This window comes from Sorghum bicolor, chromosome 6 (assembly GCF_000003195.3).
Source record: "Sorghum bicolor cultivar BTx623 chromosome 6, Sorghum_bicolor_NCBIv3, whole genome shotgun sequence".
NCBI lineage: Eukaryota > Viridiplantae > Streptophyta > Magnoliopsida > Poales > Poaceae > Sorghum > Sorghum bicolor.
Window position 1 is genome coordinate 42,619,930 of NC_012875.2, and position 12,522 is coordinate 42,632,451.

At 42.0% G+C, this 12,522-nt stretch overlaps 1 protein-coding gene across 1 annotated transcript; it reads right to left on the bottom strand.

The window, feature by feature from the left end:
- On the bottom strand, positions 11,306 to 12,372 carry LOC8075255. Its single transcript, XM_002447724.2, has 4 exons — positions 12,048 to 12,372; positions 11,889 to 11,966; positions 11,707 to 11,805; positions 11,306 to 11,538 (listed from the first exon to the last, which is right to left on the bottom strand). The coding sequence occupies exons 1-4, from the start codon at positions 12,187 to 12,189 to the stop codon at positions 11,381 to 11,383; spliced, it is 477 nt and encodes a 158-aa protein (XP_002447769.1). The 5' UTR covers positions 12,190 to 12,372; the 3' UTR covers positions 11,306 to 11,380.

Consider the following 12,522-nt stretch of genomic DNA (forward strand, 5'->3'; position numbering starts at 1 on the left):
TGATTTGCTTATGAAAGTTGGATAATGATCTTGGCTAGTTATAAGTGATAATCTTGAGTTAAAACTTGAAAGTAGGCTTTAATCTTAGTAAGCTTTTATGCAAAAGAAATACTTGATCTTGTTAAAGCTTTACCTTGAATCCCCATAGCCTGCATACCTGAGTCTTCACCTCTTTTATAGTCGGTTAAGTCTTGTTGAGTACTTTTGTACTCAGGGTTTTATTAACCCATGTTGCAGGTGAATCTCTTGATAATCCTTTTGATGGTCATGGTTATTTTACTCTTGTGGAGGAGAGTGATGATGATGAACCTGATGTGTGACCTTGGGCAAGTAAAAGTTGTTGTGTGAACCCATGGTTTATGTAATTATAAAGTTCCGAAGCTTTTATGTATCAAATACTTATGGTTTGTAAACTTTGAACTTAAGTTTCAATCTATGTTATGTAACCTTTCCGCTTTTACTCTGATTTCTCTTATCTATGAAATGTTGTAATACTGTGATGCTTGATGAGGGAATTCCTGAAAAGATTGTTACGTGGATGATTCGGGCTTCCCGAGGACACCCGACAGACTTCTTGAGTCATTTGGAACTCGTGCACGTCGATCAGAAGTCTTTGGGACAATGATGTGTGCATGTGGGCCACTTAATTCAGGAGGTTCTGCCACAGCTGGTATCAGAGCAGGTTTCCCTTAGAAAGTATAGCAGTATTCGATTTTGAAAACTTCAAAAGCTTTTGAGTCAAACTAAATTTCAAATTAGTTTGAGTCCAAATTGCTTCTAAGCTTGTCTTATGCTTCTAACTTGTCTCAGTTCATTCTTTAGACTTATCCTTCTATCTAAATGGATATGTTCTTAGTATAATTATGGTAATATCTATATACAAGGAACGATGCTTATGATAATATAATAATGCCCTATTTATGAAAAGAAAGTTTATGCACTTTTATGATTAAGTGACTAATTTAAAGTTAGTTACTTGTTTGATGTATGCTTTGTTCGTAAGTACGTTTCATGCATCATTATTGATAAACATGTACTTAACTTTCCTCCTTAAAGTTGTTATAATTAGAGGTAATATGTCCATCTAATTGTAAAACTCTATCCTTTAACCTTGAAACATATATAGTTCTAATATTCAAAATAAAAATATTTTGGCAGATGGCTCGTACCCGCCTAACCGCTCGCAAGTCCACCGGAGGTCGTGTTCCCAGGCATCAGTTGGCATCAAGGGATCCGCCACCCTCCGACAGCAGCGACAGCAGCACTGATAACTCCAGCGACAGAAACGGGAGTGACACCAGCGGAGGTCCTCCTTCGCCAAGGACCTACAGGCTTATGAAGAATGATATGCGCCTGATGCTCACTGACAACATCAATATGGAAGTTCAGCTGTACCATATGGCAGGGTATGTGGTCACTCTTGAGGCCTATACCAACACCCTCCATGAGGAAGTGCACCAGCTGCAGGATGCCCTCAATCCACCCGAGGCTCCTGAAGCAGCGGAGGAAGGACCAGTTGTCATCCAAGTGGATAGTGATACTTCTGAGGATGAAGCAGAGGAGCCAGGAACTCCCACTCCAGATGAGGGTGTTACCACCAGTGAGTCGGATATGGATGATGACTAGGTGTTGAGTAGGCACGAAGTATGACCTAGTGTGCTCTTCTGACTTTGTAACTTAGTTAGTCAGAAAAACCTCTAGTATGGGAAGTTGTGTAAGATAGTGGTTTCAGTAGTCCTGCCCAGGAGCGGACTTGTATGATAAATAAGATGAACGTGTTTGTGTTATGTAAGTCATGATGTATGATGGTTAAGTAAGCATGTTAATTAAAGTGTGATGTGTTTTTAAACAGATGTCTGCTAACAACCTTGGAGCTAGTTCTTCCCAGGGTGGGGATGATTTTCCTAATGCACCACCCGTTCCACCCTCTTTGGCTGATGCAATTGCAGCATTGGTCAATGCAACAACTCTGTTAGCACAAAACCAGAATGTTGGTCAGCGTGGCCGTGGTCGCCATAACCGAGAAGAAACCACATATGTTGACTTCACAGATACTCGTCCCCCAGTTTTCACAAAAGCCGATGAACCTCTTGAAGCTGAGGATTGGCTCCGCACTATGGAGCAAAAGTTCAGTCTCATCAACTGTACTGAAACCCAGAAGCCAGCTTTCGCCGCTCAGCAGCTGAGAGGAGCAGCAGGAGTTTGGTGGGAAAACTTACTGGCTGTTCAACCAGCCCGCCACCGAATCACTTGGGGAGAATTCAAGGAAGCCTTCAGGGCTCATTACATTCCCAAGGGGGTTATGAAAATGAAGCTCGAAGAGTTCTTAGCTCTCCGTCAGGGGGATGACTCAGTTATACAGTATATTGGAAAGTTTAATCATCTGTCCCAATATGCAATTGAGCAAGTCAACACTGATGAAAAGAAGAAGGATTGTTTTATGAGAGGCTTGAATACAAAACTTCAACTGATGATGGCATCGTGTGGCAATATATCTTATCATGAGGCAGTGAACATTGCTATCTCCAGTGAAGAGAAAAACCGCAAACATAAGGAGGCTAAGAAGAAGAAGGGGTTTGTCTCAGGGTCTGGATCATCTGGCGGCAACAAGAAGCGCCAGAGGCTCATATATCATCCAGCTCAGCAGTTCCGCCCATCTTATCGTCCTTCTTATCAGCCGCCTCAGCAGCAGAATATGCAGAGGAGTTTTGCAAGACCGACAATGCCGTTCAATGTTCAACGTCAGCCGAATGTTCCTGCCATTCGTCCGCCAATGCCACAAGCTGCAAACAACCCTTGTTACAATTGTGGGAAGAGTGGACATTTTTCTCGTGAATGTCCATATCCAAGGCAAAATGTTCCAAATGTCAACGCACCAAGGCCAGTTGGAAATCAACAAACAAATCAAAACAAAGGTCATGCCCAGAATCCGCAGAAGGGTAAGGGTACTCAGAAAACAGGAAGGGTTTTCCATACTCAAGTTGAAGCTATACCTGAGGGAGAGCCAGTGATGCTTGGTATGTTCCCTGTTGCCCAACACCCAGCACTTACACTTTTTGATTCTGGAGCATCACATACTTTCATGAATAGAACATTTGCGGAAAAGCATAATATACCTATTGGTGCAACCAAAGATGAGTTCTTTATACAGTCACCTGGGGGTAGACTATGCACTAAGGAAATGGTATATCAGGTACCAATAGACTTGGGTGGATATATATTTCCAACATCCATGATAGTGTTAAAAAATCCGAGTATAGATGTGATATTGGGTATGAACTGGATGAGCCAGAGAGGTGCAGTTATAGACACCTTAAATAGAACCATCAAGGTCAACTTACCTAATAGCAAGTCTCAACTTCTTATCCATCTTCCTACTCTCAAGAGAGCAGTTGAGCAAGTGTGTGCTATCTCTGTTAAGGAAATCAAGGATATTCCAGTGGTCTGTGAGTTTCCTAATGTGTTTCCAGAAGATTTACCTGGTCTGCCACCTGATCGTGATGTGGAGTTTGAGATAGAACTCAAGCCAGGGACAGCACCAATATCTAGAAGAGCTTATAGAATGCCACCAAAAGAATTAGCAGAATTGAAGACTCAGTTGCAAGAATTGATGGATAAAGGTTTCATTCGACCTAGTTCATCACCATGGGGTTGTCCGGCAATCTTTGTGAAGAAAAAGGACAATACCTTGAGGCTATGTGTAGACTATCGTCCTTTGAATGAGGTAACAATCAAGAATAAGTATCCTTTGCCCCGTATTGATCTTCTCTTTGATCAACTAACTGGTGCTAAGGTATTTTCAAAGATAGACTTGAGATCGGGGTATCATCAAATTAAGATCAAGCCAAAAGATGTTCCGAAAACAGCATTCACTACCAGATATGGTTTGTATGAATATCTGGTCATGTCTTTTGGTCTGACAAATGCCCCAGCACATTTTATGTACTTGATGAATTCAGTTTTCATGCCAGAGTTAGATAAGTTCGTGGTGGTATTCATTGATGACATTCTCATCTATTCCAAAACTAAAGAAGAGCATGAAGAGCATCTCAGGATAGTGTTAACTCGCCTGAGAGAACATCATTTATATGCTAAGTTTAGTAAGTGTGAGTTCTGGATAGATGAAGTCCAATTTTTGGGTCATGTCCTGTCAGCTGAAGGTGTTGCGGTAGATCCAAGCAAAGTTCAGGAAGTTCTTGACTGGAAGTCACCAACTTCAGTACATCAAGTTCGGAGTTTCTTAGGATTAGCGGGGTATTATCGCAGGTTTATCCCTGACTTCTCCAAGATCTCTAAACCAATGACGACACTGCTGAAGAATGATACCAAGTTTGTGTGGTCATCCGAGTGTGAAGAAGCTTTTCGGACTTTGAAAAAGTTGTTGACCACTGCACCAGTGTTAGCTCAACCTAATATTGAAAAATCTTTTGATGTGTATTGTGATGCTTCAGGCAAAGGCATTGGGTGTGTACTAATGCAAGAAGGCAGAGTCATTGCATATGCTTCACGACAACTTAAGCGTCATGAAGAGCATTATCCAACCCATGATCTAGAGTTGGCAGCTGTAGTCCATGCTCTCAAAATTTGGCGACACTATCTGCTGGGTAATACTTGTCACATATATACTGATCACAAGAGTTTGAAATACATCTTCACCCAGTCAGAATTGAATATGCGTCAGAGAAGATGGTTAGAACTGATAAAAGATTATGATATTGAAGTACACTATCACCCAGGCAAAGCCAATGTAGTGGCAGATGCACTCAGCCGAAAGAGCCATTGCAATTGTCTGGAAGTTAAGCCGATAAACCTTACCTTGTGTTATGAATTTGAGAAGTTAAGTCTAGAAATGGTTCCACAAGGAAGTCTTGCAAATATGACAGTTCATTCATCTATCAAAGATCAGATTATTACAGCTCAGAAAGAAAATAAGGGTATGAGCTTTTTGAAAGAAAAGATCCAGTCTGAGCAGAATTCCAAGTTCAGGATAGATGAAACTGGAGTGATTTGGTTCAAGGATCGGTTAGTAGTTCCAAAAGTTCCTGAACTCAGAAAACAAATTCTTGATGAAGCTCATGCAACAAGATTTTCAATCCATCCAGGCAGTAATAAGATGTATCATGATCTAAAACAAAGATTCTGGTGGACTAAGATGAAGCTTGAAATTGCTAGTTATGTGGCTAGATGTGATACTTGTCAAAAGGTGAAAGCAGTTCATCTTAGGTCTGCTGGAGAATTGCAACCGTTGCCAATTCCATCTTGGAAGTGGGATGACATCAGTATGGACTTCATAGTGGGTCTACCCAGAACATCGAGAGGGTTTGATTCCATATGGGTCATTGTTGATCGTCTGACCAAATCGGCTCATTTCATTCCAGTAAGAAAGGATTATCGAGCTTCTGACTATGCTAAGATATACTTTAACAGAATTGTGAGTCTACATGGTGTTCCAAAGACTATTGTATCTGATAGAGGGACACAATTTGTGAATGCTTTCTGGAAGCATCTGCATAAGTCCTTGGGTACCAAACTTCTGCATAGTACAGCTTATCATCCACAAACTGGAGGCCAGACTGAAAGAGTCAACCAAATCTTAGAAGATATGTTAAGATCTTGTGTGCTCAGTTATTCAGAGAAGTGGCACGAATGTTTGCCTTTAGCAGAATTCTCTTATAATAATAGTTATCAAGAGAGCATTAAGATGGCACCATTCGAAGCTCTGTATGGCAGAAGGTGCAGGACACCTTTGAATTGGTCAGAACCTGGAGAACATAGTCTCTTCGGGGTTGACTTAGTCAAAGAAACCGAAGAAAAAGTCAGGCTCATTCAAGAGAACATGAAGATAGCACAGTCCAGGCAAAAGAGTTATGCTGATAAGAGACGCCGATCTCTTAGCTTTGAGGTTAGTGACTATGTATACCTCAAAGTGTCACCTATGAAAGGAGTCACTCGTTTTGGAGTAAAAGGAAAGTTGGCACCTCGATACATAGGTCCATATCAAATCCTTGAAAGATGTGGAAAGGTGGCATATCGTCTAGATTTACCACCACAGTTGTTATCAGTACACAATGTGTTCCATGTCTCTCAATTAAAGAAATGTCTTCGAGTGCCTGATCATATCATTCATGTTGAAGAAATTGAGTTAAAGCCTGATCTAACATATTCAGAGTATCCCATCAAGATTCTGGATCAAAAAGATCGAGTCACTCGTAGAAGAACTATCAAATATTACAAGGTGCAATGGAATCAACATACCGAAGAAGAAGCCACTTGGGAATCCGAAGAGTTTCTCTTAGAACGTTTTCCTGAGTTCTTTTCTTCTGTCTTATCCTTGTAATCTATAGTATAATGATCTACCCCTGTTTTTATAAAGGTTGGGAATGGAAGTGCTTGACAAATTTCCTTTTCCAGTAGTTAGCCTTTAAGGTAAATCTCGGGACGAGATTTCTTTAAGGGGGAAAGAGCTGTAACACTCTCGTGTTAAGCGAACTAAAACATGACATGTCATCATGAGCATTGCATCGTAAATTCGTTAAGCACACACTAATGCATTAACTTAAAATAAATTCAAATTGGATGAATGTGTTTAGGAAGTAAAGTGTGTTTATTTTATGTATGGATGTTTGTTTTGGAGTTTAAAAACCTTGGGTGAAAGTTTTTCCGAAAAGCTTAGGGGGGAAACCCTAGTTTTCAAAACCCTAGATTTGTCCCCTTTTGTGTAATTTAAAAACTAAGCAAAATTTGAAGTTGAGTTCAAAAGCAAAGTTGTACATATTGTCAAGATGTACAACTTTGGTGTTTTGAGTTTTTGGAGTTTCCATACAAAATTCAAAGTAATTTTGAAAATACAGATTTCCGGAAAATGTCCCCTTTTCAAACTTAAATCCCCAATTCAAAATCTGTTTGGAATTTTGAAAAATGGTCAACATGAAAGTTGTAGGGCTTGAAAAGTTGAACAACTTTCATGTTGGGAGTTTTTCAAGTTGTTATGCAAAATCAAAAGTAATTTTAGAAATTCTGTTTTGCCCCAATTCAAAAATTTGGAATTAAGCTTGAATTTCAAACTGTTTGGCCAATCTAGCTATTTTCCACTCAGAATTAGCTCTGGCCACCAAAAGATGTTTTGTAGCTTACAAAATTTTGCACAAGTTTCTTTTTGGTGAAAATTTGATTTCAGTTCAATTTTTGGTCGATTTTTGCAAAAGGACGGAAAGGGGTAAATGGGGATAAGTTCTAGCCCTGTTCATGGCGGTGGACAACCGAGCGTTGATCGGCGTTTGCCAGCGCGTGAACCACCGTTTCATCTCGTCCAAGCACGTGCTCGCGTCCGTGGCAAGGTGAAGCAGCTGCTGGCGAAGTGGAGCGCGACGTGCCTTTCTCTCTTGCGCTCACCGACGTCGTTTTGCCACGGAGCACCGACGGGCAGCATGTCACTCCAATCCAAAATTCACCGCCACGGTTGATCCATATCCAAATTCACCGCGGGCATATCTTCGTTACTTCCTTGCGCATCTCCAGAACCCACCCTTCTTTCCTCATTCGCACCAGATCACCGGAGCTCTTCGTTTTCCTCTCCGTCTGCGACAGAGCGCCACCGTGGTCAAGCTCGTCGTGGTCAGCCCATCCGGGCAACTTTCTGCTCTCTCTTTCTCTCGTCTTTGCTTCGCCATGACCTTGTGATGCTCATCGGCTCGCTCTTTTCTTCTTTGCTTCACAGCTGACGCCGGAACATCGTCTTCTTCGTCGGAGCTCGCCGCCGGAGTCACTGGTCGCGTGAACGAGCAACACCCGACTGTTCTCCGCTCCTTCTCTCTGCGTCAGCACACCCAGGGTGAGACGCCGATGCTTCCTGACCTCTCCATTCTTTCTCTACCGGTCCAGAGCCACCGGCGTAAGCACCGCCGCGGCCATGTCCGCCGTCGCTCGTGGCCAGAGTTCGTTAGAGCAGTAGAGTGCGGGTTTGATAGCTTGTTCGGTTGCGGGTTGTTTGCTGGTGCTCGTGCTCGTCTCAGTTTGGCTCGGGGTGACCGGAGTTGGCCGGCGTAACCCACGCCACCGCGCTCTGCCGCGCTCTGGACGGCCGGAGTGTCGAGGATCTCGTGTTTGTAAAGATAAGCAAGGGGAGGGGTTTGATTGCAAAGCCGTAGACTCATGTGAATAGTAGCGTGGTCTGCGGGTTGGTTGCTAAGAAAGCCGAGGGCTTTTCTGCAAATCTGCCAGCGCGCGCGGGGGAAGGCCGGCTGGGCCAAGTTCACGCGGGCTTGGGCCGAGCTCCTGGGCCGCAGAGGCACAGTATTGCTTTTCTTTTTCCTTTTTGTTTAAAAATGGTTGATGTTTGAATTTCTGTCATAAATTGTTTGGTGATCCAAAAATAATGAAAATTTTTGTATCAGCTCCCTGAAATATTTAGAACCCAATAAAAATATTAGATTCCAATTTCTGGTAGTTTGCATGTATATGAAAATTGCCCCTGTTTATTAATGAATAAACCTTCCATGAATTTTAACAATTTATAGATATATCCAAAAATTATGAAATTTAATATGTGAACTTGTGTTAATATTATCTAGCTTCAGAAATTATTTCAGTTATTTTTGATTAAGTATGCTCTGTTTATTAATAAAGCTATTTAAATGCTTATAAAAGAAATAGAAATAATTATTCCTTTAGGCTTTGGGGTGATATTTTGGATTGTTTGACAACCATGGTTACTTGGCATGATATGCTCCCTGGTTATGGTTTATTTCATATAAATGATCTTTGTTGTATGATAGCTTCACAATCTTGTTTAATAAAGATGATAAAATTGGTTTAGTAATACTCTATGCTTTGATAGCTAGATTAATTTGCTTCTTTACCATGAAGGTAAATTGTACTCGAGATAATCATATTTTGTTGTTATCATCCAAGAACATGTAACCTGTCTTTATCATGCCATGAGTATATCATAATCATGCATATGCACTTTTACGTATAGAATACGCTCCGGAAGAATCTGATCCCCAGTGGGTTTCTTCCGAGTTTGTGGATCCTTCGATTGTTGTTGAGTTGCCGAACTTCCCTTCCGGTCAAGGCAAGCCCCGGACATTAAACCCTATCCTTGTATTTTCATAAAGTTATTTATATCACTTGAGTTAATATGATGCATTAGGTGAATAGGAGTTGAGTGAATCCTATTTGCTGCATTATCTACCTTGATGATTTCTATATTAACCTTGATACCTGTTTTATGAAAATGCTTAGTATGCTTAGTCCTGCTTATTAGATAGGTTTTCAATGAGAAAGTTTGAAGGGTTGTTGTGAAATACTTTTATGGTCAATAAAGTTTCAACTTGAGACCGGTCGGTGGACTTGCTTTAAGAATGGAGTCTTAAAGTAGTGTCTCCAACTGAGTCGATTAAGGACCGTACCGTTGATTGGCCTGTTGTGATTGAGAACTTTGAGTACAGCCCACATGCGGCGGTAAGCCTTACCTATAGCTATTCCGATACTTGAGAACGGCTAACCGCGTACTGGGAGTGGAGAGATGGCGAGAGTAGCGTGTACACACCTTACGGATCTGAGATGACCGGGAAACATCTAGATTGGCTGTAGGATGGTGGTGTACTGTACTCTCGGGTGACGCTGGACCCGTTCTTGTATGGGAGGATCTATAGAAAAGGTTGACATATGCAAGATTAAGTTCTACATATGTCGTGTGGTACTGAATCCCCAGCTGGGTTTAATCGATTCGAATCGCCGTGTTTCCTCGGATATGGAGCCTCAATCCTCGTACCATCATCGTAGTAATAAGTGAATCTTTGGTATAAGAAAGAGATGATTTGCTTATGAAAGTTGGATAATGATCTTGGCTAGTTATAAGTGATAATCTTGAGTTAAAACTTGAAAGTAGGCTTTAATCTTAGTAAGCTTTTATGCAAAAGAAATACTTGATCTTGTTAAAGCTTTACCTTGAATCCCCATAGCCTGCATACCTGAGTCTTCACCTCTTTTATAGTCGGTTAAGTCTTGTTGAGTACTTTTGTACTCAGGGTTTTATTAACCCATGTTGCAGGTGAATCTCTTGATAATCCTTTTGATGGTCATGGTTATTTTACTCTTGTGGAGGAGAGTGATGATGATGAACCTGATGTGTGACCTTGGGCAAGTAAAAGTTGTTGTGTGAACCCATGGTTTATGTAATTATAAAGTTCCGAAGCTTTTATGTATCAAATACTTATGGTTTGTAAACTTTGAACTTAAGTTTCAATCTATGTTATGTAACCTTTCCGCTTTTACTCTGATTTCTCTTATCTATGAAATGTTGTAATACTGTGATGCTTGATGAGGGAATTCCTGAAAAGATTGTTACGTGGATGATTCGGGCTTCCCGAGGACACCCGACAGACTTCTTGAGTCATTTGGAACTCGTGCACGTCGATCAGAAGTCTTTGGGACAATGATGTGTGCATGTGGGCCACTTAATTCAGGAGGTTCTGCCACACGCAGGGAGCATGTAAATCTTCCCCGAGCACCGGACGGTGCACCGGACGCTGGAAGTTAGCGTCCGGTGACCTGTCAGAAGCAAGTACAGTTAGCCGTTATGGATCACCGGACGCTCAGTGCAGTGCGTCCGGTGCAACATAATGTGCGTCCGGTGACCCCGTTTTCAGTGGAAAACGGTTGGCTGACCTTTGGACTTCGTGGGTAGTATTTATACTCCTCCACCTCGTCCATGAGAGCTCTCTTGCCTATTTGAACATCAGAGAAACTTGTTGTGGAGCAAGAGAGTAGCAAGAGCCTAGAGAGGATTGAGAATTGAGTGATTTCTTGAGAGAATTCTTCTCTAGTGAGTTCCAAGAGTCAAGTGTGCATCCACCACTCTCTAGAGCCTTGTTTGGGTCAAGTGAGAGTTCTTTGCTTGTTACTCTTGGTGATCGCCATCACCTAGACGGTTAGGTGGTGATTGGAGGCACGAAGACCGCCCGGAGTTCTTGTGGGTGGCTCGTGTCAATCTTGTGAGCGGTTTTGGGCGATTCACCGTGACGTAGTGTCGAAGAATCAGCCCATAGAGAGCACTTGGTCCTTGCGCGGACCAAGGGGGAGCAAGACCCTTGCGCGGGTGCTCCAACGAGGACTAGTGGAGAGTGGCGACTCTCCGATACTTCGACAAAACATCGCCGAGCACTTTCTTCCACTACTCCTTTACATTCTAGCTTTTACTTTGTGTTTTTACATTCTTAGAATTGTCATGCTAGAATAGGTTTGGAACTAGGTTGTAAAACTTTTATCCGGTAGCTCTCTAGATCATACTAGGCACAAGGGGTTGAATTGGTGCTTATAGGTTGCTTAAATTTTTTAGAGAAGCCCAATTCAACCCCCCCCCCCTCTTGGGCACTTTTCAGTACTGCACAATCCGTAGAGGGACACCAAACTTCTCTGCAACAGCCTTTGTAACTCCACGACGAAGTTTAAGAGGATCTGTTTTTGCTAACAGTTCTAGATAAATGGAGATCTTGAGCTCATCAGAATAGAACTTCCTTCTCTTGTTGCTAGAATCTACAAATAAAAACATACACTAAGTATGCAGATAACAGACTAAATTGGATACTGATAAAATAACTGAAGCCATGTCACAACTGAATCAAACTTATTGAAGCCATGTCACTACTGAATCAAACTTACTGAAGCCATGTGTAACTAGAGTATTCTGAAAAAAAATTATACCTGAAGCACCAGCTCTATTTGTTGATGCACCTTGCAGACCATCAACTTCAGGCAATTGCACGCCTTCTGTTCCAGCACCACCTTGCTCTTCAACATGTTCTGGACACAAGTAAAAGAACAAAGGCACTTGAATCCAATGATCCCAAACCATCTACTAACTGTATCTGTCTGACAACACAAACCTGAAGCATCACCTCCATCTCCTTGCTGAACATCAGATCCATCTCCTTGTAGACCATCGGCTCCATCTCCTTGCACTCCTATTGTAGCACAAAAAAGAAAGAATAAGATCATCGACCAAAAAAACAGAAGGCAAAACAAAGATCATGACAGTTTTGCACCTTGGCTGCCATTGTCCCAAACCATATCATAATCAAGTTGGTGTGCTGGCCCATGATACTCAAGGATCTCATCCCAATCTATGGGATACAAGTCGCCAGATTCAGGCAGCTCATCATTCAAATCAATTTCTAACCCCGGCATCTAATCAGAGGTGGAGAAAAAAGAGCAGGTGAGGTAAAACGTTCGGTGGATTTAGCTAGGTGTTTCCATCCTGTTTGGCGACTTATATAAGCCATGGAAAATTGAAAGCGAGATTGAAGAGTGGCGCCAATTGAGGTTTGATGCTTAAAATTTGGCTGCCAAAATTTCGTTGATAGACATTGGACATTAGGCGCCAGAAAGAGATGCGTACAGAAGAGGGAGCGCGGCGGCCGCGCGGCATCTGCGCGAGCGCGGGGTCACGCAGCGGGAGACGGAGATTTTTTACGGCGTTATCATCGGGGAAGCTAAACATCGCACAGTAATTACTTTCGT